We start from the raw sequence: 23,246 nt of genomic DNA on the forward strand, positions 1-23,246 counted from the left end.
TTTAAACTATTTTTCATCGTGTAATGGTCAAGGCTTCTCATCAACATAGAGAAGTACTCTTGAATTCAAGTCACTATATAGTCACATTTTAATTATTTTTGAAATAACTTTAAACGATTTGACATTATCTGACCCAACCGACCTGAATTAATTTTATCGAATCGGATCCAAATATGGATTTAATGAAAGTAACATGGTTCGGATGTGATTTTAGATTGTAGCATCCAAGTCAGATTCAGATATGAATCTAGATAAAAAAAAAATCAAACATGGATATAAACATACTCATATCCAGTCCAAACCTGACCCATTTTAAGTCCTAAACACGATCATATTGAGAAATTACTTCTACTCTATAACGTTAAAGTGATGATATCATAAACGTGGAGTCTATTCTCATCATCACTAAGATATTGATCTAACTAAAATTAGGTCTGTCAATATAAAATCAGACACATAATCTTGACCTCTGAAATACGAAATCCTATAGCCAAGATTGATATTAGGGATACATATTTATCCTAACCACTTGATTTTATTAATATATTTGTTTGAATTATTTTTCAAGGAAACCTAGGATCACTTTATATACTACATTAAAGTAGAATCAAGTGAACCGATTTGAAATGAGTTAACTCATTCAACTCGTATATCGATCCGATACAAAATCTGGTTCTACCTCCTTCCTAGAAAGCAGAAAACGTAAAATCAAAGAAACAAAAAACAAAAAGAAAAGCGGCAACACACAACATATATAAAGAAAAAGTATCCGTTACCTTTGGTTCGTTGTTCGAAAAACTCTCTCTCTCTCTCTCTCTCTGTTTGATCTACGAGAGTGAGTTGCAGTAAAAGCAAAAGCAAATCATCTGCTCAAATCGAACTATTAAAAAGTTAAGAGTCTAATTCCTTGCTTGTTCTCAGAGAAATTCGAAAGTTTTCGAATTGCCCCACCAGAAAGAAAGAATCTCTCTCTCAATCTCTTTTTCCCTATAAAAATATAAAAAATGTCCATTCTTTCTCACTCCATCTCCAATCCCACCTGTACTGTGCACATTTCTCTTCCAAACCCTAATCACAAGAACAACAAGAACGAAAAAACCCAAAAAATTTATCATTTTGAGCTTCGATTACTACTACGGTCTCTCTGCCAGAGATGGCGAGTTCCAGCGGTACGAAGAACGGTGGTCCTCCAAAATCGCTTTCGCGGAGGATGACAAGGATGGCAACAATGCTGGATGTTCCAGACGACGATGGTACTGTCGTGGATAGTGAACTTGTTCCGTCCTCGCTAGCCTCTATTGCTCCAATTCTCCGAGTTGCCAATGAGATCGAGCCGCAGAACCCTAGGGTTGCCTACCTCTGTAAGGATCACTTTCCAGAACTCTCTTTTAGAAATAGTTGTAGTTCTTAATTAAATGTTGATATGTCACTTGAGTTGTATAAATTCGCAATGTTATTTGATAAAGTTTTGATTTTGGGAATTTTTATCTTGAAAAAATGCTATAATTGGATAGGAAATAGTGATCCCTTTTGAACTTTGTTATTAGAAAAGACTGCAATTTTCATTGAAGAAATTGTAGAAACTTCGTACTAAGCTTAATTTAGAAAAAGTGGTTTATAAGTTTTTCAGGAAAAAAAAAACTATATTCTATGGCGAGCATTTGAATGTTGTTTTAATAAAAGTACGAAATGTATGGGAATTATTGAATTGCCTTGCATAACTAAGACATATATAGAATGCGAACTATTGATCCTTCTTAAGAGTCACAATATGAAATTATGTGAAAGAATTGAAAGCTAGACTAAGAAAAAGAACAAAGATATTAGAGAATCGATTTGATTTTATGCTAGGTAGATCAACCATCAAGATAATATTTCTACTTAGACAAATGTTGAAGTAGTTCAGAGAAAACATAAGGGTCTCCACATGGTTCTCATTGATTTAGAGAAAGCAACTGGTAAAGTTCCTGGGCAGTTTAATATAACGGGTATTGGGAATGATGGGAATCCCAAGTGAACATATCAACTTAATTAAAGACATGTACAAGAGAGCTCTGACTAATATGAGGACAAACGAATTTTTGGTTATAATTGTTTTTCATCAGGGATCAACTCTGAGTCCTATCTGTTGGCTCTTTTTACAGATAAAGTAACTGCTCATATTCAAGCGTTACATATTTCAAGAAGGTAACATAGTGCTAGTTGATGAGATTAAAGGAGTTAATGCAAAGATAGAACTATGAGGAGTTGCTTTGGAATCCCAAGGCCTATGGAATAAGTAGGATCAAGAAAGAGTATTTGGAGTGAAACTTTATTATTGATGCACATAGAGGAAGGGCCAATAAAAATTGATGTTCGGGAAATAACTCCAAAACGACAATTTTTTGTTACTTGGTTTTATTGCGTATTATGATGGAGAGATTGAGGAGGATGTTCACAAAATTACAGCTGGATGGTTGTTATGCTTTTTTTGGTAGACTAATTGTTGGATGGTTGTTACTCTAGAGTGCTATGTGTCAGATACATCCCAATAAAATTAAAAAGGAAAGTTATAAGGCGACATTAAGAGAAAATGTGATTAATGGAGCTAATGTGGGGGTAATCAAGAAATGTAACAATGATAAGGATGCTGAGATAGATGAGTTTAAAAGACTAATAAAGATAAAATTAGAAATGAACGCCTTTGTTTAAATGTAGGAGTAGCATCAATAGGTGATGAACTGTGGAAGTTGATTGAGGTGGTTTGGTCCCACGCAACAAAGACCTAGAGCAGGCTTGCTTTACTCTCTAATGTCCAAAGCGGTACTAAATGCCTACAATTCCATCTGATTCCTCCCAAAACTAAGTCGTATGGCTTCTATTGCGTGCACTATAAACACATGTTACATTTCTTGATTACCTAAAGGGTAATCAAGAAATGTAACAATGATAAGGATGCTGAGATAGATGAGTTTAAAAGACTAATAAAGATAAAGTTAGAAATGAACACCTTCGTTTAAATGTAGGAGTAGCATCAATAGGTGATGAACTAAGCGGAAGTTGGCTGAGGTGGTTTGGTCCCACGCAACAAAGACCGAGAGCAGGCTTGCTTTACTCTCCAATGTTCCAAGGGGTACCTAAATGCCTACAATTCCATCTGATTCCTCCCAAAACTAAGTCGTATGGCTTCTATTGCATGCACTATAAACACATGTGAACACCCAAGTAAATTGATCGTCCATACGATTACAGTGAGTCGACAACTACTGACACTATCAATTCATGGAACCTTTTCATCTCAAATAATCACAATACCATTAACTAAACTCATCAACAAAAGATTACATTACCTAAAGGGTTTGTATAATTGCAGGGAATTTGTTTTCAAGGGAATACGTATTCCTTGAGAAAATGGTCATGGAAAAATGAATTCTGAGGGAAAATAAATTCCAGTGCTTGATTGCACCTAAGATAATGTAAAAAAAGAGAGTATTTTTTAACATAATTTTAAAACACGTTGAGTCAACTAGAAACTTGGTTGAGTACAATCAATTTGATTGGATTTTGAGGTGGCTTGACCCCAAAACTCGATGGAAACTTGTATTTATCTACAAAAACCATTACAAGTGCTACAACAACCTTCATTGGATGTCCAGGGAAGATAGTCTTAGGAAAGTATCCTAGCTTTGACTTTAAACAAAATTGGGATTACACAACTAGGCATGTGCCTTCCATGTCACAATAATGTCCATTTAGCACATAAAAAATGACATATCAAGACAACAAGAAAAAGAAAATTCTTCATAGATTTAACATTTTTTTCCTAACATAGGGAACCTATTTCTTCATGGTAAATGTGCAATTGGAAACCCAAATTATCAACATCAACACAACTTACATGCTACATTGGTGGAACACATTTTTAGGGATCCCGTATTTTAGGCCCATTAACCTTATGGAATTTTGGGCCACCCCTTGGTAGACCCACATTTCTAAAATATAGTGATTGATGATTTCTAGACACAAACTTTTGGTTTGTAGGTCCGCCTGGAGGTCATTGGATTCAATTTAACGCACAACATTTCATTTGGTGGTATTTTTTTCATTTATGAGGAAAATATTTATGAATCCTAATTGCTTAACATACAAGCCCCATCTAGATGACTGTTCAAAAAAAAAAAAAAAAAAAAAAATTCATTCATATCAAATGATCATAAATGAGAAAGCAATTGTATTCATGTTAGATGGCCATAACTAGGGCAAAAATAGTTTCAAAGGAAAGTGGACTTGTAAGATCTTTAGGATCACCATAACAAGCTAAGTTTTGGTCAATGTGTTTTACATGGGGTCCATTGATCCAGTTTCCACATCAACACAAGTATGCATAATAAAGACTATGCCAGCAAAAATATGATAGAATCCATTTTCCCTTATTTTTTGTCAAATGATATTAACATTAAGAGGGTGGGTCCTGTTTTCTAGTGATTAGGGTAGCTATCTAATTCCAAGTTTTCTTGTTGTCACAAGTAGTTAGAGTACCACCTAGAAAATCTGTATTACCACAAGTTAATATTTGTACAGTCATGCCTCCATTTTTGGAATTTCTAAAGGTTGCTATAACACTGTGCATAAGCAACAATAACAGTAAAAAAAAATTAATTTAATATTTGTTAATATTTTTGACATGATAATGGAGGCAATTTTGCTAGGGAAAATCCATTTCCATTGAGGAATAACTATTGTGTTATCATTTGTAATTAAAATTTTACAGATATGAGAGGGACCTTGCTTTTTAAGAAACAATGCAGTCAGTGGAGTAAAAAAATATGAATGCAAAACATTTGACCTAAAGGACTGGGTGGCTGCACAGATCTTATACTATGAAAAAGAACATTCATTATTATTCATGAGACTCCCTTCTACTAGTATAATTCAAGTTCTTATCGTAGTTTATCAAAATGATCTTTATGTTTTGTATGTTATCTATTGATCTTGGTACTATCGTACTGTCTTACTCTAATAGATTAAACCATTCAATGATTTTTTGAATAATTTATTTGACATTTTTTACTCTGAAAATTGCAAATGTATGCTTTCTATTCTCTGTTTGGCTTTGTCTCTTCCATCTACTTGTATATTGACACTTTCTATGTGTGTTTTATTAGGTCGCTTTCATGCATTTGAGAAGATTCATAAATTGGATCCTACATCAAGTGGACGTGGTGTCCGTCAATTCAAAACCTATCTTTTAAATAGGCTGCAAAAGGTTGAACTACCAGTTGTTGGCCTTCTACTATTTCCATATCTGAACTCTTTTTCGTATTTGAAAACTTCTTCAAGCATTTATCATTGAGTGAGAGAGATTTCATTTTTTTCATTTTTCATTCATTCATGTTCATGTGTGAAAGTTTGTTTCTTTACATATGTTTCAGTTGGGGTAACGTTACCATTTTCCAAGTGCGATCCAATTTGCATTCTTGTTTTCAAAATTATTTAGGTGCTTGGGAGTTATAGTTTTATATAGCATGATAGATTGGAGTTCCTCAAATTTGCTTTGTTAGTGATGTAACCATCTTGGGTAAATTGAAAAACCTCAACTGAATTTTCTGATTTCTTGGCGTTTTGGCTTAAAAAAACTTTTCAATTGGCACCTCTAATGCCTTATCCTAAATATTGGGGTTGACTACATGGATCCTTTTTTTTCCATTCAACTCTATCTAGAACTACTTCTTTCAAGGAATGTCTTTAACCTCCAGAGAAAATAGTAATCATGCATCTACTGAAAACTCATGGAAATGATTCTCCTCACAGACCCTGCTAAGCCCAAAAGGGAAGAACTTCACTCTGGTTTCTCTACTCCATATTCAAGTCCGTCATTCGAATCCACATCTCCAAGGGCAGCTACAAAGCAAATGCTCCAATTATCTCAACTGATCAAAGCCAGGCCTAGTTTTCTCAGTACTTCATCCCAATATTTTTTCAGCATTCCTCTCGCCTTTCTAGAGCCTTTAACTTGATTAAAAGTGCTCCATGCTGCTTTCTTTCATTGTCTTAGTTGTAAACTCCCAAATTATCTCAAGATTCCCATTGGGGCCTTAGGGTCACTCTAGATTCCCTGGAATGTTTTCATATCTGATAGTCTTTCCTAGTTTTTTTATTTGTTTTGAGATTGTATTTTTTCCTAGTTTTGCTACTCATCCATCTCAACATCCTCAACTCTGCTGATTGCTATACTCATTCAATGAACTTACTGTTTCTCAATTGTCCTATATTTAACTCCATAAAGCATAGCTGGTCCCAATGTACATAAATAAAACGAAGATTTTCTTAATGACATTGTCAAGAAAGAGTTGTCAAATACCCTTCTTTACATAGATTTTCTGCCACATGGCCTCTAGGGGTCAGGTGCAATGTCAGTCGAGGATGAAGAAAAAGCTTCAATCTTCCCTGGAAGGAAATTTCAATGGACCGAGTGGGCTTTTATACCAAATGGATATAGGGTTTGCTTTTGTGGTGAAAGGTGAAGAAGTGGACAAAAATTATTGAAGAGGAAATTAGTGGAAGTTCTCTGGTGTGTCATAGTAGGCAAAGTTTCTTAAAGATTTGATCATAGAATCTACTTTTCATGAACTCATGAGCTGTCAATTCCAATTCATATGGACAAACACTATCAAACCAACTAGCTAGTGTAATATTGAATCATAGTTGTTACATACAACTTTATATGACACCTCAAGAGCACATGTTATTTACTTTTATTATATAAACTTAAACTTGTTTAGATATGACCTATTTTATGTTTATGACCTGGAGTTTCCAAATAAATGTGTTAAGAGGATTCTAAAGGTCAAAGCATGCTTCCCACTAATGGCCATATATATGACACCTCAAGAGCACATGTTATTTACTTTTATTGACCGGACAATGAATTACACCCGTGCTCCCAAAGTCTAGACATCAAATATGCTTGTATATACTACCTATGACAAGTGAGGCAAACCGTGTTTGATTACAGGTATGACTTGCTAATGATAGTCCCAAGTGGTTGTACTGCGTTTATAGTCAATGCTGGACAATCTTAGTTGTCTATCCTCATGTTCCATGCATGAGTTGTCCATCCTCATGTTCCATATGTATGGGGAAAGGCAAAAGCAATGTCATACTAGAATTAGAGAGGTACATGAACTGCCTTTTTAACCCATAAATTTTATAATTTCCGGTGTAGTTCGTGTGGGGTAATTCCTTCCATTTTGCTAGCTTAACTGAACAAATAAACATAGGCGAGTGAATAAATCCTAAAAAATATATTGAAACTAAAGATAGTGCTACCTTATTACAGAAACCTAAATGTCAACCTAAGTACAAGAAACATGCAAGATTGCCAAAGTTGATTTTATCTCCCTTTTTTTCTAAAAAATGTTCTATAATTTGATTTGGTCATTGTTTTGTATATCACATATTCTCAGTAAATTATTTACACCAACAATTACTGCTACCCTGTAACAAGTATCTATAGTAAATATCACCCAAATTTAAAATGGTAATGTTTTCTTGGTGGCAGGAGGAAGAGGAAACAAAACCTATTCTCACGAGAACTGATCCGAGGGAAATCCAAAAGTTCTATCAGATTTTCTATGAAGAAAATATCAAAGAAGGCGCACAAAAAAGAAAACCGTGAGTCTTGACTTTGAACCATTGTTTTGCTCAAATTTTGATTAGAACTTCACTCTACTTTCTTCTAAAAGTAATGAGAGCAGTCTATATGTATTATACCATCTCTTTTTTACCCTCATTTTCATTATTTTCATTTTCTCTCTCTCTATTTTTTTATTTTTATTTTTCCATTTTTATTTTTGTAACTTCTTTTAGTGAAGAGATGGCCAAGATTTATCAGATCGCATCAGTACTATATGATGTACTAAGTACAGTGGTACAACCCGGGCATGTTGAGGATGAGGTTTGTTTTGTAGATTTTTTTTCTAATAGCCATGAACTGGTTTTTGGTATATTTATTTGTATTTTGAAGGTAGTATATATAGAGATGGAAGATAAACTGGACACTCTAATATGCAGGTAAATAGATATGCACATGACGTTAAGACGAAAAAAGAGCATTTTGTACCCTATAATATTCTTCCGTTGGATGCATTAGGCACTCCTCCAGCAATTATGGAACTTCCTGAGGTTAGATACGTGTTGCATATACTTGTAGTCAATTTTTCTATGCCGACAACCCAAGTTTTCTCATTTGAAAACATTTTCCTTTGTTCATTCCTCTGAAAATTTTAGATCAAAGCAGCGCTAAGTGCTCTACGCAAGGTGGATAACCTTCCAAAGCCCATAGTTCAGTCAACTATTAGTGATCATCATAATACAATGCCTAAGGAGGGGGATAGATCTATCCACGATTTGCTTGACTGGCTTTGGTTTGTTTTTGGCTTTCAGGTAATGGGCAATCTGATTCACTATCCCTAGAATGTTTGAATGTTGCATTTTATGTACAAATTGATGTCTTCCTTGAAATACTTAACTGGAATGTTACATGTACAAAGAAATAGTTTAACTATGAAATTCAATTCCAATGGTTGGTCCCTTTTCTTTGCGCATGACAAACATGCGTATCTATAAGGACAAGAGACCATTCTTTGGCTCTAACTTATGGGGAACCCTATCCTTCATTTTGAATATTATATCAGTTGCTCACCTGTGAAAACTTTGATAATCTGTTGTCTCATCAATGTCCCGGGTAAAGAAAGGAAATGTAGCTAATCAGAGGGAGCACTTAATTTTGCTACTTGCGAATGTTAATATAAGGAATAAGCACCATGAAGAGAATTCGCAGGTATTTTTTCTTCTCCTTCCAGTTGCAAAGCTTTTATTTTGGTTTATTTGCATCTTTTTTGCGTTCAAAGATGGAAGATTGACACAAATGCTTGCCGTAGCTGGATAGTCACACTGTAAAGCATTTGGAGGATAAAATTTTCAAAAATTATCGTTCGTGGTGTGCGTATTTGCATTGTGGATCAAATCTCAAGTAAGTCAGTTTGTTTTAAACAGGATTTGTTAATCAAGGTCCTTCACAATTGTGGTGAAAGTGACTTTATATCTAATTCATGTGATGTTAGGATTTCTTCATATAATGTGCATCCCATTTTTTGTTTTGCTTTGCAGGTTCCCCCCGAGTAATGTTGACAAGCAGCAGTTGCAGCTTCTCTATATTGGACTTTATCTTCTTATCTGGGGTGAAGCTTCAAATATTCGATTCATGCCTGAATGTATTTGCTATATCTTCCACAATGTATGGTTCCTTCTTTCCTTCTTGTGAAGCAACATGAAAATTCTTATAGATTTTCTTACATTAAGATGAACCATCTGACAAAAATGAGCAATTGATATGCAAAATTTCAGTCAGTTAATTGTTTCTCTTTCTGATTTCCTATGCCATTTTTCCTTGCAATAGAGAGATTGTCTTTCAGTTGAATAACAAATTTTTTTGAAGCTTATAGTTTTATGGAGATCCTTGGATGATATATGATTCTGCTTATTTATAAATTATAATAAATTTTTTTATTTCATGCTAACTAGTTTTCGAACCAGACATAAAATCATCAAAAATTGTACTTCACCTTCAATTACGATTGTAAGAATCAAATAAAAAATAATTCTATGCTCTTAAAGTTTTTTCAATACAATGTACTCTTCCCTCTTTCTAGTAGTTGTAGAACAAAACTCTGAATAATAGAGGAAGGAAAAAAGAAATCGAGGAAAAAGAGAGAAAAATATTTGAATAGGGTTTAATCAACCCCTCTCACTATTTATATATAATCTTCCCATAATTATAATCTCCTCCCCCATACAACTAAATATTATTTTAGACCTCTAAATAACATGTTACAAGTCTTAACTATTTCTACACTCCCCCTCAAGTGGGGCATATATATCAATCATGCCCAACTTGCCAAGAGCTTCATCCAGTTTCTTCTTTGGAACCCCTTTAGTCAACACATCTACTAGTTGATCCTCTAATTTCACATATGAGACACATAACTTTAGACTCCACTTGCTCTCTAATAAAATGTCTATCAATCTCAATATGCTTTGTACAGTCATGTTGGATTGGATTAAAGACTATATTGATAGTTGCTTTGTTATCACAATAAAGTCTCACAGGTTTTGCAGCCTTCACACCAAGTTCCCCTAACAAAATTCGAAGCCAAATAATCTTTATAGTACTCCGAGCCATGGTTTGATATTTTGTCTCAACATTGGACAAAGGACCACAGTTTGTGTTTTTTCTTCTCCAAGTAACTAAGTTACCTCCAACAAATGTGCAATACCTGAAGGTAGATTGACGATCATCTCTAGCCCTAACCCAATATGCATCTGTGAATGCTTCTATTATGAAATGACCATGATTAATATACAAAATCCCCTTTTCAGGGTCAGTCTTTAGGTACCTAAGAACTCTTTCTGCTACTTCAAGGTGAGAAGTTCTTGGGGCATGCATGTATTGATTAATAGCATTAACCACATATGCCATATTTGATATGGTCAATTGCAAATGCAAGAGATGGCCTACTTGTCTCTAAAACTTCCCAACATCTGTTAATAGTCCACCCTCTATGTTATCAAGCTTCTGATTGGGATCCATTGGAGTATCTACAGGTCTAGTACCAAGTTTCTCAGTATCACGAAGTAAGTCTAAACATACTTGCATTGGGAAATAAATGTTTTTCTTGGTTCGAGCTACCTCAATTCCAAGGAAATATTTAAGATCCCCTAGATCCTTAACTTCAAATTCAGAAGTTAAGAATTTCTTCAACCTCTGTATCTCTTGAGGGTAGTTTCCTGTCACCACAATATCATCAACATATACAATAAGGACTGTGATGAAATCTTTCTCTCTTTTCACAAAGAGAATGTGATCTGCATAACTTTGAGTGTAACTTACCTGTTTCACTACTTTATTGAACCTGCTAAACCATGCTCGAGGAGACTGTTTCAACCCATAAATTGATTTTTTTTAATCTATATACCCTTCTTTTACTTTTTGGAGTCTGAAACCTTGGAGGATAATGCATGTACACTTCTTCTTTTAGTTCTCCATTTAAGAAAGTTTTTTTCACATCTAATTGATGTAAAGGCCAAGATAAATTTGTAACTAGGGATAATAACACCATAATAGTGTTCATCTTGGCTACTGGGGCAAATGTTTCGGTATAATCAATCCCTTAGATTTGGGTATACCCTTTAGCAACAAGTCTCTCTTTGTACCTTTCCACTATGCCATCAACTCTGTACTTTACAGTAAATACCCACTTGCAGCCCACTTGTACTTTTCCTTCTGGCAAAATTACCATCTCCCATGTATTATTCTTCAATAGAGCATCCATTTCTTCTTGGATTGCCTTCTTCCATTCAGGATTTTTATAAGCTTCTGCAATATTGTTAGGAATGGGAACAGAAGAAATAGATGAAAAAAGTGCACGATATGTAGGAGATAGGGATAAATAAAAACGTGGTTAAAAATGGGGTGCACAGTGCAAGATGATGTTCCCTTACGCAATGCAATGGATATATCAAGATTAGAAAGATTAATAAGAGTGACAGAAGAATTATTACCTGGCGCCGGAGAGTCCAATTGGTTGGTGTGATTAGTGAGAATCTCTTTTTGAGTTGTCTTATGACGACGATAATAAACTTGCAACTCTTTCCCTTCATCTAATGACTCACCTGATATAGTCACAGACGACGGATTACATATATCAGTCGGTAGAAGAGCCACAACTGGCAAAGACGGAAATGGATTTTGATTTTGATGATGCCACTCTTCAATACTCATTTCCCACTGAAGAGTGCAGTCGAATGAAAGTACGGAGTAGACTCAAAGAATGAGACATCGTTGGTGACATATTGTTTCTAGTGGATGGATCCAAGCACCTATACCCCTTTTGAGTCGATGAGTATCCCAAGAAAACACCTCAAATAACTTTAGCATCTAACTTTGTATGGTTAGGATCAAGGGTATGAATGAAACATGAACAACTAAAGACACATAGAAGCAAATGTAATGGAGAATGACTAGGAACTAACAACTGGAGAGGATACTGAAAATTGATGACTCATGATGGCATACGTTTGATGAGATATGAAGTCGTAATCAATGCATCACCCCCAAAAAAATTTGGAACAGACATTAGACATTTATAATCCTCGAACAACTTCTAGAAGATGACGATTCTTTCTTTCAGCTACACCATTTTGTTGTGTGGTATAGGTATACACACAAGAACTCTGGTGAACAATCCCATGCTCTTCAAGGTACTGCTCCAATTCTCCTTCAAAGTATTCATGAGCATTCTTTGGTCTGAATATTTTTATAGATTTTTCAAACTGAGTTTGAATCATCTTGTGAAATAATTTTATTTGCCTTGGAACTTTTTCTCTGGTTCGGATCAGGTAAGTCTAAGTGTATCTACTATAGTCATCAACAAAGAAAATGAAGTATCTATACCCCCTATCAGCAGTAGTAGGAGTTGGTCCCCAAATATCAGTATGCACAATTGTAAAAGTGGAAATAGATTTTTTATTGTACTTAAAAAGAAGTTCTAAAATGCTTGACCAACTGACAAACTTCACATTAAAGACTAGAAACAGCCATAAGCTTGAACAATGAAGGAAATAAAACTTTAAAGACTGAAAAGACAAATGACTCAGGCGAGTATGCCACAAGAAAATTTAATTGATAAGACAGACTCAAAACAATTACTCTGATGAATTGACTGAAGAGCTACTGAAGGTGTTGAATCCAAAACGTAGAGACCATTCGCTTCTCGAGCCCTACCAATCGTCCTTCCTGAAGTCAAGTCCTGAAATACACAAAGGATCATGTAAGAATGTAACAGAACAATGTAAGGATTTTGTGAGATTACTCACAGACATAGGATTAATGGACATATTAGGAACATGAAGCACAAATGATAAAGACAAGGAGTTATCAATTTTGATGTCCCCTTTACCAAAAACGGTAGAAAGAGAACCATCTACTATTTTTACCTTGTCTTTACTTGATAATAATTGATAAGAAGAAAAAAGGGAATGCATACCAGTCATGTGATCAGAGGTTCCCGAATCAATGATCTACGAGGGACGGGAGGAAAGGAAACCAATAGTATTTGCAGAGGCATGCATACCTAACTAGGTAAAGGAGGATGAACTAGTTGAACCTTTTAGCTTTGTAAGAAGTTTTCTCAAATGCTCTATTTCTTCTTGGACTATAGATAACTTAGTAGAAGAATTAGAAGCAATGGAACTAGGTTGTGGTTGTTCTTGGGCAACAACATGAGCATTAGGCTTCTAAAGTTGTGGTTTTCCCTTGTTAAATTTTGTCGGCCTACCAATCAAATCCAAACATGTCTCCCTGATGTGTCGGGTTCTACTACAATGATCATAATGGAGACTATCATTATCATCACCTCCTTTTCCACTCCGTTTAGTCCCTCCCTTATTATCTTTCCCAGATATAGAGGAGAGAAAAGCTTTGGGAGGTGGTTCAGATAGAGGTTGCATCACAGACCTACGACTTATCTCACTTTGCACAAGAGAATATACATCCTCAATGGGTGTAATGGAGTCATGACCCAATATCTGAACCTGAACAAACTCATAGGTTGGATGCAAGCCAGTCAAAAATTGGAAAACTCGGTTCTAGTTGATTGGTTTATGAAACTCCTCAGCATCCTCATCATTCCTCCATTTGATCACTTGATAATGATCCAATTCTTCCCATAAGCTTGAAGGGTGGAGTAATATGTGGCGAGGCTTTTCTCCCCCTGACGAAAATTGGTCACCTCTCAATGAAGTTGATAGACATGAGCAACATTTTTCTTCTGAGAATATGTTCTACAAACCTTTTCCCAAACTTGATTTGTCGTATCTTGAAACAAATAATTTCTGCTGAGTTGGGGTTGCATGGAATTCAACAACCACGACATCACCGTCAGATTGTCTTGTTCCCAACAATCATACATCGAATAGGCCTCCCCGGGCTTCGCAATCTGATTGGTAAGATATCCTAATTTCCCCCGTCCTCCGATATACATCTTAACGGATTGAAACCATTCTAGGAAATTAGTACCATCAAGTTTGACCGTCGTAATTTGAGCTCTAGGGTTATCTTCATAACCCGTCGATGGAGGAATAAGTGTTGGAGCCCCAAAATTGGATCCACTCACATTAATTACACTTGTAGATGACATATTACCGCAAGTAGCAACCACACAAGTGCTTATTCGACATTAAGGCAACAAAGTATGGCAAAAAAAATCAGAAAAATAGTGCTGGTCAGCAAAAATAGGGTGGTATTTTCTTCACCAACGCTTCAAAAATGCTTTGAATTGAATGAAATCACTTCCATCGTGTAGAGAATTTTGACAATGATTAGATCCATCCAACAAAACAATCGAAAAGCCCTCAGCACATTAGATAAACTCGAAACATCAAATCTGATTTTATTTTTTTTGAAAATCTGCTAAAACATCTTCAAAGACTCATCCAAAAATTGCACAAAAATTACTAAAAACCTCCATAAATCAGTGTGATTCAAACCATGTAACCTTCGACCCTAATCTACTGACGTTAGCAGCTCGCGGATGATGTCAGCCCTTGAGGTCCGTGATAGATGGAAGCGAGCAAAAATTGAAAAATCTTGCCAAGATTGATGCTTTGATACCAAGTTGTAGAACAGAACTCTGAATAATAGAGGAAGGAAAAGAGCAATCGAGGAAAAATTAGGGAGAAAAAATATCTGATTAGGGTTTAGTTAACCCCTCTCACTATTTATATATAATCTTCACATAATTATAATATCCTCCCCCATACAACTAAATATTATTTTAGACCTCCTCTAAATAACATATTACAAGTCTTTTTTTAAGAGCAAATTATTTACTTATAAAAAAAAAACATATTACAAGTCATAACTATTTCTACAATAGTGAACCAATTCCCAAGTATTACTTTTCCCCCCAAGTGTGCCTTTCCTATCAACCATGTTTTTCTTCTACTCTAGATGATCTAATTCCTCAAAAGGGACTTCTAGCTTTCTTGGATGAAGAATTGGCTCAAACAAAACTATTGCGTAACTTTGAGGGGCATGATAAATTATGCGAGTTGAAGATTAGATTAGGAGTATATGCTCTTTTTTCCCTTGCTCAAAGCATACAAAGGTAAATATCATCTCCAGGATTGAGAGAATACAATTAACATTTTTGGAAGGTAGTATTAAGTATTTTAAGGTTAATAGAGAATATGTCACATTAAGTTTTTACCTATTTTAGAAATTTTTTATTTCAGGAAAGTTCCTATTTTAAGAAGTCTCTATTTCAGGAAAGTTACCTTGGAGTACAAGGTAGAGTCACATTCAAAGTCCTTTAAGTTTTAGGAATTGGTCTTTTCCATTTAAACATTGTAATAGATTGTTTTAGGAAGTCTCTGATTGATAAAAAAAATTATCAAAGTTTCTATTTTTCTTGCTTGAATGTCAGGGCATTCAACTTGGTAATGCCATGGAAATCATTGGGGTGATTGCAAGGTAAATATATTATCTTTTCTTTTTTAATCTTCTTTTTTATTTTTATTTTTTGTTTTGAACCCATCAACAATCCATCCAAAAATCATCAAGAATTCTTCAACTCCATCAAGAAACCCAGCATAGAGGGGAAGGCTAAGGTCAATCAATCGATCTGTGTACGTAGGACATAGGGATCCAAATAGGTGAGGTTACATGAGGTTAGGCAATGACTTGTACCCCCATGTGGAGTACTCCAACCCTCCCTACATTTTTACCTTGTTGCAAAATTTTGTAATTACCCTTTAAAATATAACCAATGGACTTTGTGAAACCTTTCACAATGGCCAATAAAACCTTCTGGGCTTAAAATCCTTTATATAATTTTACTTTCCTCTTTGTTATCACTAATTTACCTGTCCACCACCCTTCCCAAAGTAGAAAAGCCGTAGAATTGAACAAATCTAGGTTGCCCGACATCAATTTCCGTATTAGAGCTTCTGTTGTCTACCTTGAGGGTTCTATTGTCTTGCATCCATTTTGATATCAAAGCTTAGGTCTATCTTAGGGTTCTATCGTCCTACATCTATGTTTGATAATGTTTTTTGGTGTAAGTTCTTCAAAGAATTTAAGAATTTGTTTTGAGGATTTCATTCATTGGTGCAACCTGTGATTGTGGAGGAAAATTAAGTTGGTTGCTTTTTTCTTTTCTTCTGTTTGATTTCCTAGCTCTTTTAGTTAAGTTTTCTCAACCTCCAACTTGCTCATTTCTTTCTTTTAATAAATCTTACCCTTATCAAGTAAAAGATACATAGTTGCTTTACAGAAGGCTCATCTCTACACTATGTTCTTCTCATAATTGACCTTGGATTTTATTTCCTGCAATCTGCCTATCAGAAATAATACCTCTTTTTTCTGTTTTCCAATTGCTAAGATGGCAAATGAGCTTCATGGGATTTTGCATGGCAACGTGCATTCAGTTAGTGGAGAACCATTCCAGCCAGCACACCAGGGAGAGGAATCATTTCTGCGAGAAGTTATAACACCTATTTATCAGGTCATGCGTAAGGTATAACTGCTTTTATGCTACTGTCCATGTTTCATTTATTCCATAAGGTAATGTCTGGAAAATTGACCTTTGTTTGGTGGAAAAAAGGAAGCCCGGAGAAACCAAGGAGGCACTGCAAGCCATTCAAAGTGGAGAAACTATGATGATCTTAATGAATATTTCTGGTGAGTATATTCTTGAATGTATGTTATGCTCTTTTTCCCCCTAAAAAGTCTATGAGATAACTAATGTACACATCTGGTCCCTTTTGCAGGTCAGATAAATGTTTCAAGTTAGGATGGCCAATGAAACGTGAAGCAGATTTTTTTGTGCATTCGGAGGAAAAGCATCCTAAAGATGAGGTTTTTCTCCAGGGTCATTATGATGATTTACTGCAATTTTTTTTTTTCATCGTAATTCTTGTTTCTGACTTTTTTATGTCTATCTTAACAAATTGTAATTTTATGGAAGAAATATCACACTAAGCTGGATATCTTTCTTCAGATTATGTTAATTATATATGAAATTTTTTATAATAAAAAGAGAAAATTTGCATAACATTTAAATGCAATTGGCCAATAAGTGAGAGGATAGCCTCTGTAGTCTCTAGAGATGCATGACAGATGATATTCATTCATATAGACATCAATTACTAGATAATATATATACGATGAAGTTGGAAATCAGAAAGCTCCGATATTGATAGAAAAAACCTTCGAAATTCCGATGAATTTATTATTTCAAATAGATGGGAAGAATCGGATGATCAATGGATTTATAGGATTTTGTTTCTCTTTTGTTTGACAAATATAGATATACTATGAAGGGTGTTCTTTATTGTATCTATATGCTAGGATATATAAGTGATACTTCTGCAGTGGATCTTCGATTATGTTCTCAGGTCTCATTTGATGAGAAATAACATCGGAGAATAGAACATACAATCAGCCTTTTAGGCCCAAGACTAGGCTATTTAAGTTCCATAAACAATTATGATATTCCAGGAAAAAAAAATGTGAATTATCCTCCTTTATTTGTAGAACATTAGGGTAAGCACTACTAAACCTAAGTTTTCATCAAATTAATCTTATACTTCATTTGGAACTTTAATAGTATCTTTTTTCCTTTCCTCTCGATAACTGTAAGAACTTTATTGAGAAGAGGCAAAAAAAGAAACCATGTAATATGAGAACAGATGCGCAAGAGGTCGAGGTAACTTCCCTAAGTGAAAGCAGGATACAAAGGCTGACGCCTTCCTCTAATGATGAGATCTCCCTCTGAATTCTAGATCCTTGAAAAAAGATCCCTGGATTCGTTGAAAAGAAGTGACATTTCTTGAAGATTCAGTCTCCAACCTCAAAGTTGTACACCACTCGGGTTTGTCATTAATGTTTCGCCTCCATATGTTTTGGGAGCTAAATTCATGTTTTGAGATTTATGATTCCAAAGCTTCACTTATCTTTGGGAAGAGTGATGGTGTCCATGTTAACCAAATAATACTTGAAACCATTCTTTGGTTATGCATAAGAAGTCTATGATGGTATTTTCCTGGATTCTCACCTCATTTTAGGCATCAAAGACGTGAACGTAGTAAATATATAAGCTGGTGAGTGATGCTATTAATCGGGACCAGCTTATCCCCTGTAGACAAATATCTTAACTGCTAAGATGTATCTTCCTTCAAATTTCTCAATCACCATCCCACAAGGCTTTCTATCTCCCTTGAGGGATTTTTGAGATTATTTGGAGAAGGAACTTGATCTTCATTTTAAAGAAAAGGAATCTCACGAAGCCATAATCTTCTCCTCAAATTTTGGATCCTCAAGCTACATGTTTTAAACAAAAAGGAGTATGACAACTAGATTGATCCTTGTAGTCCAATATCAGAGGACCACAGTCCGAGGTTGGTTTAAGAATGATAAATTGAGGCAAACTAGCACAAAACTCATCCTAAACGCATTGATTAGAAATATATCTGTCCTGGATAGGAATGAATCATCCTGGTTGTTAGAACAAGACCCTGTGGAAAAGTTTATTTGGGTCTTCAGCATGTGTGCCATGCCAAGGAAAGTGAGTGTTCTTTTCAATAAGTCATGCACATTTCATGGTGGTTGTTGATAAGTCCAAGTTGGCATTGATACAATGGGCGGCGATTGTAGAAGTTTCTAGTGGTGTTTAAGTTCTAAAGAGTTATTTACACATGCTTCCCATTTCCCTTTATTGGTTTACTTCTATAGATACAATACATCTGCTGACCCGTCAACAGATAGTTCCATACAAATAAAATATGTGATTGCTTGGAGAGCCTATCATTTCTCAATTTTCTGCCTTTTGCTCTCCTTGGTTGAATTGAAGTTGGTCTTTTAACACAACAATTTTGGGTCTAATTGTCCCTCTTATTCTTGCTATATGAAAAATTCTCTTAAAAGAGAAAATTAAGCTCATGCATAATATTTTTTAGGGTCCTAATCAACCCCCTACTGGAAAGAGGAAGCCCAAGACAAATTTTGTTGAAGTCCGTACATTTTGGCACCTTTTCAGAAGTTTTGATCGGATGTGGATATTCTTTATATTGGCTTTCCAGGTACAGTCAATTTTGTACAGTGAGATGAAGTTGGTATCAGGCTTTTCATTTGCAAGGTAACTGTTGCCATGGTTTTGGTTGTGTTTCAGGCTATGGTTATCATTGCATGGAGTCCTTCTGGATCTATTGCCGCTATCTTTGATGAAGATGTATTTAGAAGCGTTTTAAGTATTTTTATAACTTGGGCTCTACTCAATTTTTTGCAAGGTACCATGGCTGAATCCCTTTTAATTTTCTTTGCACTTTGTATCTGATCTCTCTGTTTTATACTCTTATTAGTGGTGGCAATTAACTTCGAATCTATTAAACATACAATGTAGTTGTGAACCCATGATTGTAGTCCTGTGTAGAAATTTTCTTCTTTAAAACTATCTATATTATGCAGCCACTCTGGATATTATCCTCAGTTGCAAAGCTTGGGGAAGCTTGAGATATACCCAAATTCTTCGATACATCCTGAAATTTGCAGTCGCAGCTGTATGGGTTGTAGTCCTTCCGATAGGGTATTCCAGTTCTGTGCAGAATCCTGCAGGACTAGTCAAATTTTTCAGCGATTGGGGTGGGAACTGGCGGAACCAATCATTTTATAATTATGCAGTCGCTATTTATATGATGCCCAATATATTGGCTGCAATACTATTTGTTGTTCCACCTCTGCGGAGACACATGGAGCGTTCTAATTGGCGCATTATCAGTCTACTTTTGTGGTGGGCCCAGGTAAGAATCTTGCATTGGTTTAATTTTATGTACAAGGGCCTATGTCCCTTTTTCTTTGTAGGGTTTTTTTTTTTCCTGAAATGTTTTAAGTGTTTTGTTTCAGTTTTGGGTATCTATCCGAAATCCTCATAAACAAAGAAAGGAAAAAAAAAATTGAGTAGAATTGTTTTGAAAAAAATCCTACATGGTGAGATCCTATGAATCACATCGTGCTGTTCAGATGGACAATCTAGAAATCAATTTCTTTGACTTCACTTTTAAGTTCCCTCTCCAAACATCCCCCCCACCAGACCCATCTTTAAGCTCTCTCTCTCTGTTTTCTTTTCTGTTCTTTTCGGTGTTCAGAGAAGATTAGGAAGGAGAAGAACATGTTCCCAATTTTATTGAGTAAAATTGTTTTGAAAATATCCTACATGGTGAGATCCAATGAATCGCATCGTGCTTTTCAGATGGACAATCTAGAAATAAGTTTCTTTGATTGCATTTTTAAGTTCCCTCTCCAAACATTCCCCTCCAGACCCATCTTTAAGCTCTCTCTCTCTCTGTTTTCTTTTCTGTTCTTTTCTGTGGTCAGAGAAGATTAGGATGGAGAAGAACATGTTCCCAATTTTATTTACTATAAAAAGGAGTGTTGGATTTCCACCCACCAAAGTTTTGGCCTATATTTTACTGAAGTTCTGGTTTCGTCTTAGGTTAAAACCCAGTAATAATGTGAAATTCAAAACCTTATTTTACCTATGTTTGACTGTATTACAGCCGAAACTATTTGTGGGAAGAGGAATGCATGAGGATATGTTCTCACTTCTCAAGTAAGAAAGCATAGATTTCTGGTTTCTCAATTGTAAAGCGCTATTTTGTTCTCATTAAGAGCATCATATTTCATATGCACAGATATACTCTGTTTTGGATCCTGCTTCTAATCAGCAAGTTGGCATTCAGCTACTATGTAGAGGTGATTTTATTCCCCTTAAAAGTCTATTACTTGTAACTTCTCTTATCATAAATCTGTTATGAAAAGTCTAGTTATATCACTTATCAGAAAGAGGGAAAAAAGAGAAGAAAAATCTATCATATAAATTGACAACCTTGGGAAAGTGTTTCCTTTTCATTGTCGGTCTCAAGCCGGACAAAGGAGGAGGGTTGTGTCAGGTTAGCAGTCGATATAGAAAAAAAAAGGCTCCACTTCATAACATGAGGAAAGTAATCATTCTTCATCATTACCATCATCCCTGCCTTATCCCAAATGTTGGGGCTGGATTTGGAACATGAATCAAATTTTGGCATCGAAATCTATCTTGAGCCAGATAATTAGTCATGAAAATTTGAATAATTGTAGAGAACATGCAATAGAATATTTATGGACAAGTGTGAGGTGCTTTAGTCAGTGGTTTATAACTCTATTTTTTTTTAATGTTCCATTAGTTAGCCATTCTCACAGAATTCCATGGAATTTTGGCCAATGATTTCTCTTACTCGTGGGACTCGACTATTCTTGAACGTCTGGTATCAATTTGAATTTGGGTCATTAGAGACAAAATGGAACTGTTACAAATCTTTGCAAAATTAGTAAAAACAAAGAAAGTTGTAAGTGATGCCAAACATAAGGCATATGGTAATCTATATAATAATTTAGGTATATATTACTGTTGAGAAATAAGTTTAGAAGTTGGCACAAATCAGAAAAATGAAAACTAGGGGGAATTTCATAACATTAATTGTAAAGATGAGATTCTTAAGCCTACTTTAAAGAATTATGGCTTGGAGGAGACACAATGGGAGACCTAAGATGACACATGCTTTCTTAGAATTAGTGTTTAGAAGTGAAAAAAAAAGGTAGCAAAAGATGAAGATAGGCAAGGCTTAGGACTAGATGGTTTTCCGATTGAAATATGGAAATGCATGGGAAGTATGGGACAATCCTAACAAACTAAATTATCCAATAATATTTTGAAGATTGAAAAGATACCAGATGAATGGAGAAAAAGTATTATAGTATTCAAAGTTCCATTACCTTTCAATGTCGGATCCTACCGGAACGAAACGTTGACCTCAAAACATTAATGCTTCAGTCAAGACTAGGGCTGCAACTCAGGCAGGTTGGGCTGGGTTGGGGATCAACCCGCGCCCAACCCAAGCTTTACAAAGACCAACCCACACCTCCGCTTGACCCGACCTTGGGCATGCAATACTCAACCCGAGACTAACGCATGTCGGTTTTGTCGGGTTCATCGAGTTCGCCGGGTTGAAAAGCTTAAATTAAAACAAATAGATTAAAAGCCACCCCAACATGTAGACCTTAATCTTACCTATTCAACAACAATAAAATTCCACATTGTGGAGGGGCATTTCTAAATCATCCATGTGTTAAGTTAATTTGAACATTTTGAATCTCATCTTGAATCCATGTTTCAATCTCACCTTAATCAAGAATATTCTTGTTAATTTTATCCAAAATTCCATCTTCTTGACAATTCAATTGGTTCAACATTAATGATAAATAATGTATTTAAAACATTAATTAATGCTACATTCTTAACGCCTCACTTTACATAATAGAAAAAATAAAATAAAAGAAGAGCTCCGAGAAAATCTGAAATATGAAAAAAATCAGATGTTAAGAAGAACTCTTCATACTTCAAGGGTATATTTGAGGTTTTCTATCTTAGATTATAAGAGGTCTTTATTCAGGTTAAGAATAAATTTAAATATGAAAAAAACAAAAAAAAAAGATTATAAGAGATCTTTATCTACCTATGAAAGGTCATATTTCTTCTTTAAAAGAGGTTTTAAAAAAAGAAGAAAGAGGGGGAGAAGAATAAGAACATGAAGCTTAAAGTTTTTTTAGAGAGAGAGAGGAATACTCCAATCGTCAGAATCACTATGGTCGAATCGCTGTAGATTAAGATGAAACTCACCGTTGAAACTTGAAATAGGGTTTTTTGTTTTTGTTTACTTGTGCAATAAGAAGAGAAGAAAAGAGGGATAACAGAAGAGGCAAAGGTAAAGAACGTGGTAAACATTACCACCAAAGTCCAAAGTCATCTCTATATTTTTTGAAAATATAAAAGAGTCGTGCTGGGGTGATATTTTTTGTTGGCAAAAATGACAATTTTTTTGTGGTGGCGTGCACATAACCATAGATGCTTTTTTTTCACTTGTGTCTCGAGAAAAACATCTACGGTATGTGCGCTCCACCATGTCAAAATGTCATTTTTGTCACCCCCCAAATGTCACTAGCATTAGTGAATGTAAAAAAAAAAAACCAACCATGTCTGTGCACATACCATACCATACCCATGGTTACTTAAAAAAAAACCTTTTACCCATACCCCGTCTGAAACCTAAAAAAA

General features: G+C 35.1%; 1 protein-coding gene across 1 annotated transcript in view; it reads left to right on the plus strand.

The window, feature by feature from the left end:
• Positions 1 to 727: 727 nt before the first annotated feature.
• LOC147411060 (callose synthase 7-like) overlaps positions 728 to 23,246 on the plus strand; it is a 38,307-nt gene continuing 15,788 nt past the window's right edge. The window contains exons 1-17 of the mRNA XM_086444126.1: positions 728 to 1,361; positions 5,145 to 5,245; positions 7,541 to 7,653; positions 7,849 to 7,936; positions 8,053 to 8,163; positions 8,269 to 8,424; positions 8,732 to 8,821; positions 8,922 to 9,013; positions 9,151 to 9,277; positions 16,482 to 16,616; positions 16,704 to 16,780; positions 16,870 to 16,957; positions 19,057 to 19,179; positions 19,269 to 19,386; positions 19,565 to 19,896; positions 20,653 to 20,705; positions 20,788 to 20,848. Of these exons, the coding sequence (XP_086300252.1) occupies positions 1,154 to 1,361; positions 5,145 to 5,245; positions 7,541 to 7,653; positions 7,849 to 7,936; positions 8,053 to 8,163; positions 8,269 to 8,424; positions 8,732 to 8,821; positions 8,922 to 9,013; positions 9,151 to 9,277; positions 16,482 to 16,616; positions 16,704 to 16,780; positions 16,870 to 16,957; positions 19,057 to 19,179; positions 19,269 to 19,386; positions 19,565 to 19,896; positions 20,653 to 20,705; positions 20,788 to 20,848 (2,073 nt within the window). The 5' untranslated portion in view covers positions 728 to 1,153. The remainder of the gene's footprint in view (positions 1,362 to 5,144; positions 5,246 to 7,540; positions 7,654 to 7,848; positions 7,937 to 8,052; positions 8,164 to 8,268; positions 8,425 to 8,731; positions 8,822 to 8,921; positions 9,014 to 9,150; positions 9,278 to 16,481; positions 16,617 to 16,703; positions 16,781 to 16,869; positions 16,958 to 19,056; positions 19,180 to 19,268; positions 19,387 to 19,564; positions 19,897 to 20,652; positions 20,706 to 20,787; positions 20,849 to 23,246) is intronic.

The sequence above is a fragment of the Akebia trifoliata genome, chromosome 1, assembly GCF_017979445.1.
Source record: "Akebia trifoliata isolate Shusen 1 chromosome 1, ASM1797944v1, whole genome shotgun sequence".
Taxonomy (NCBI): Eukaryota; Viridiplantae; Streptophyta; class Magnoliopsida; order Ranunculales; family Lardizabalaceae; genus Akebia; species Akebia trifoliata.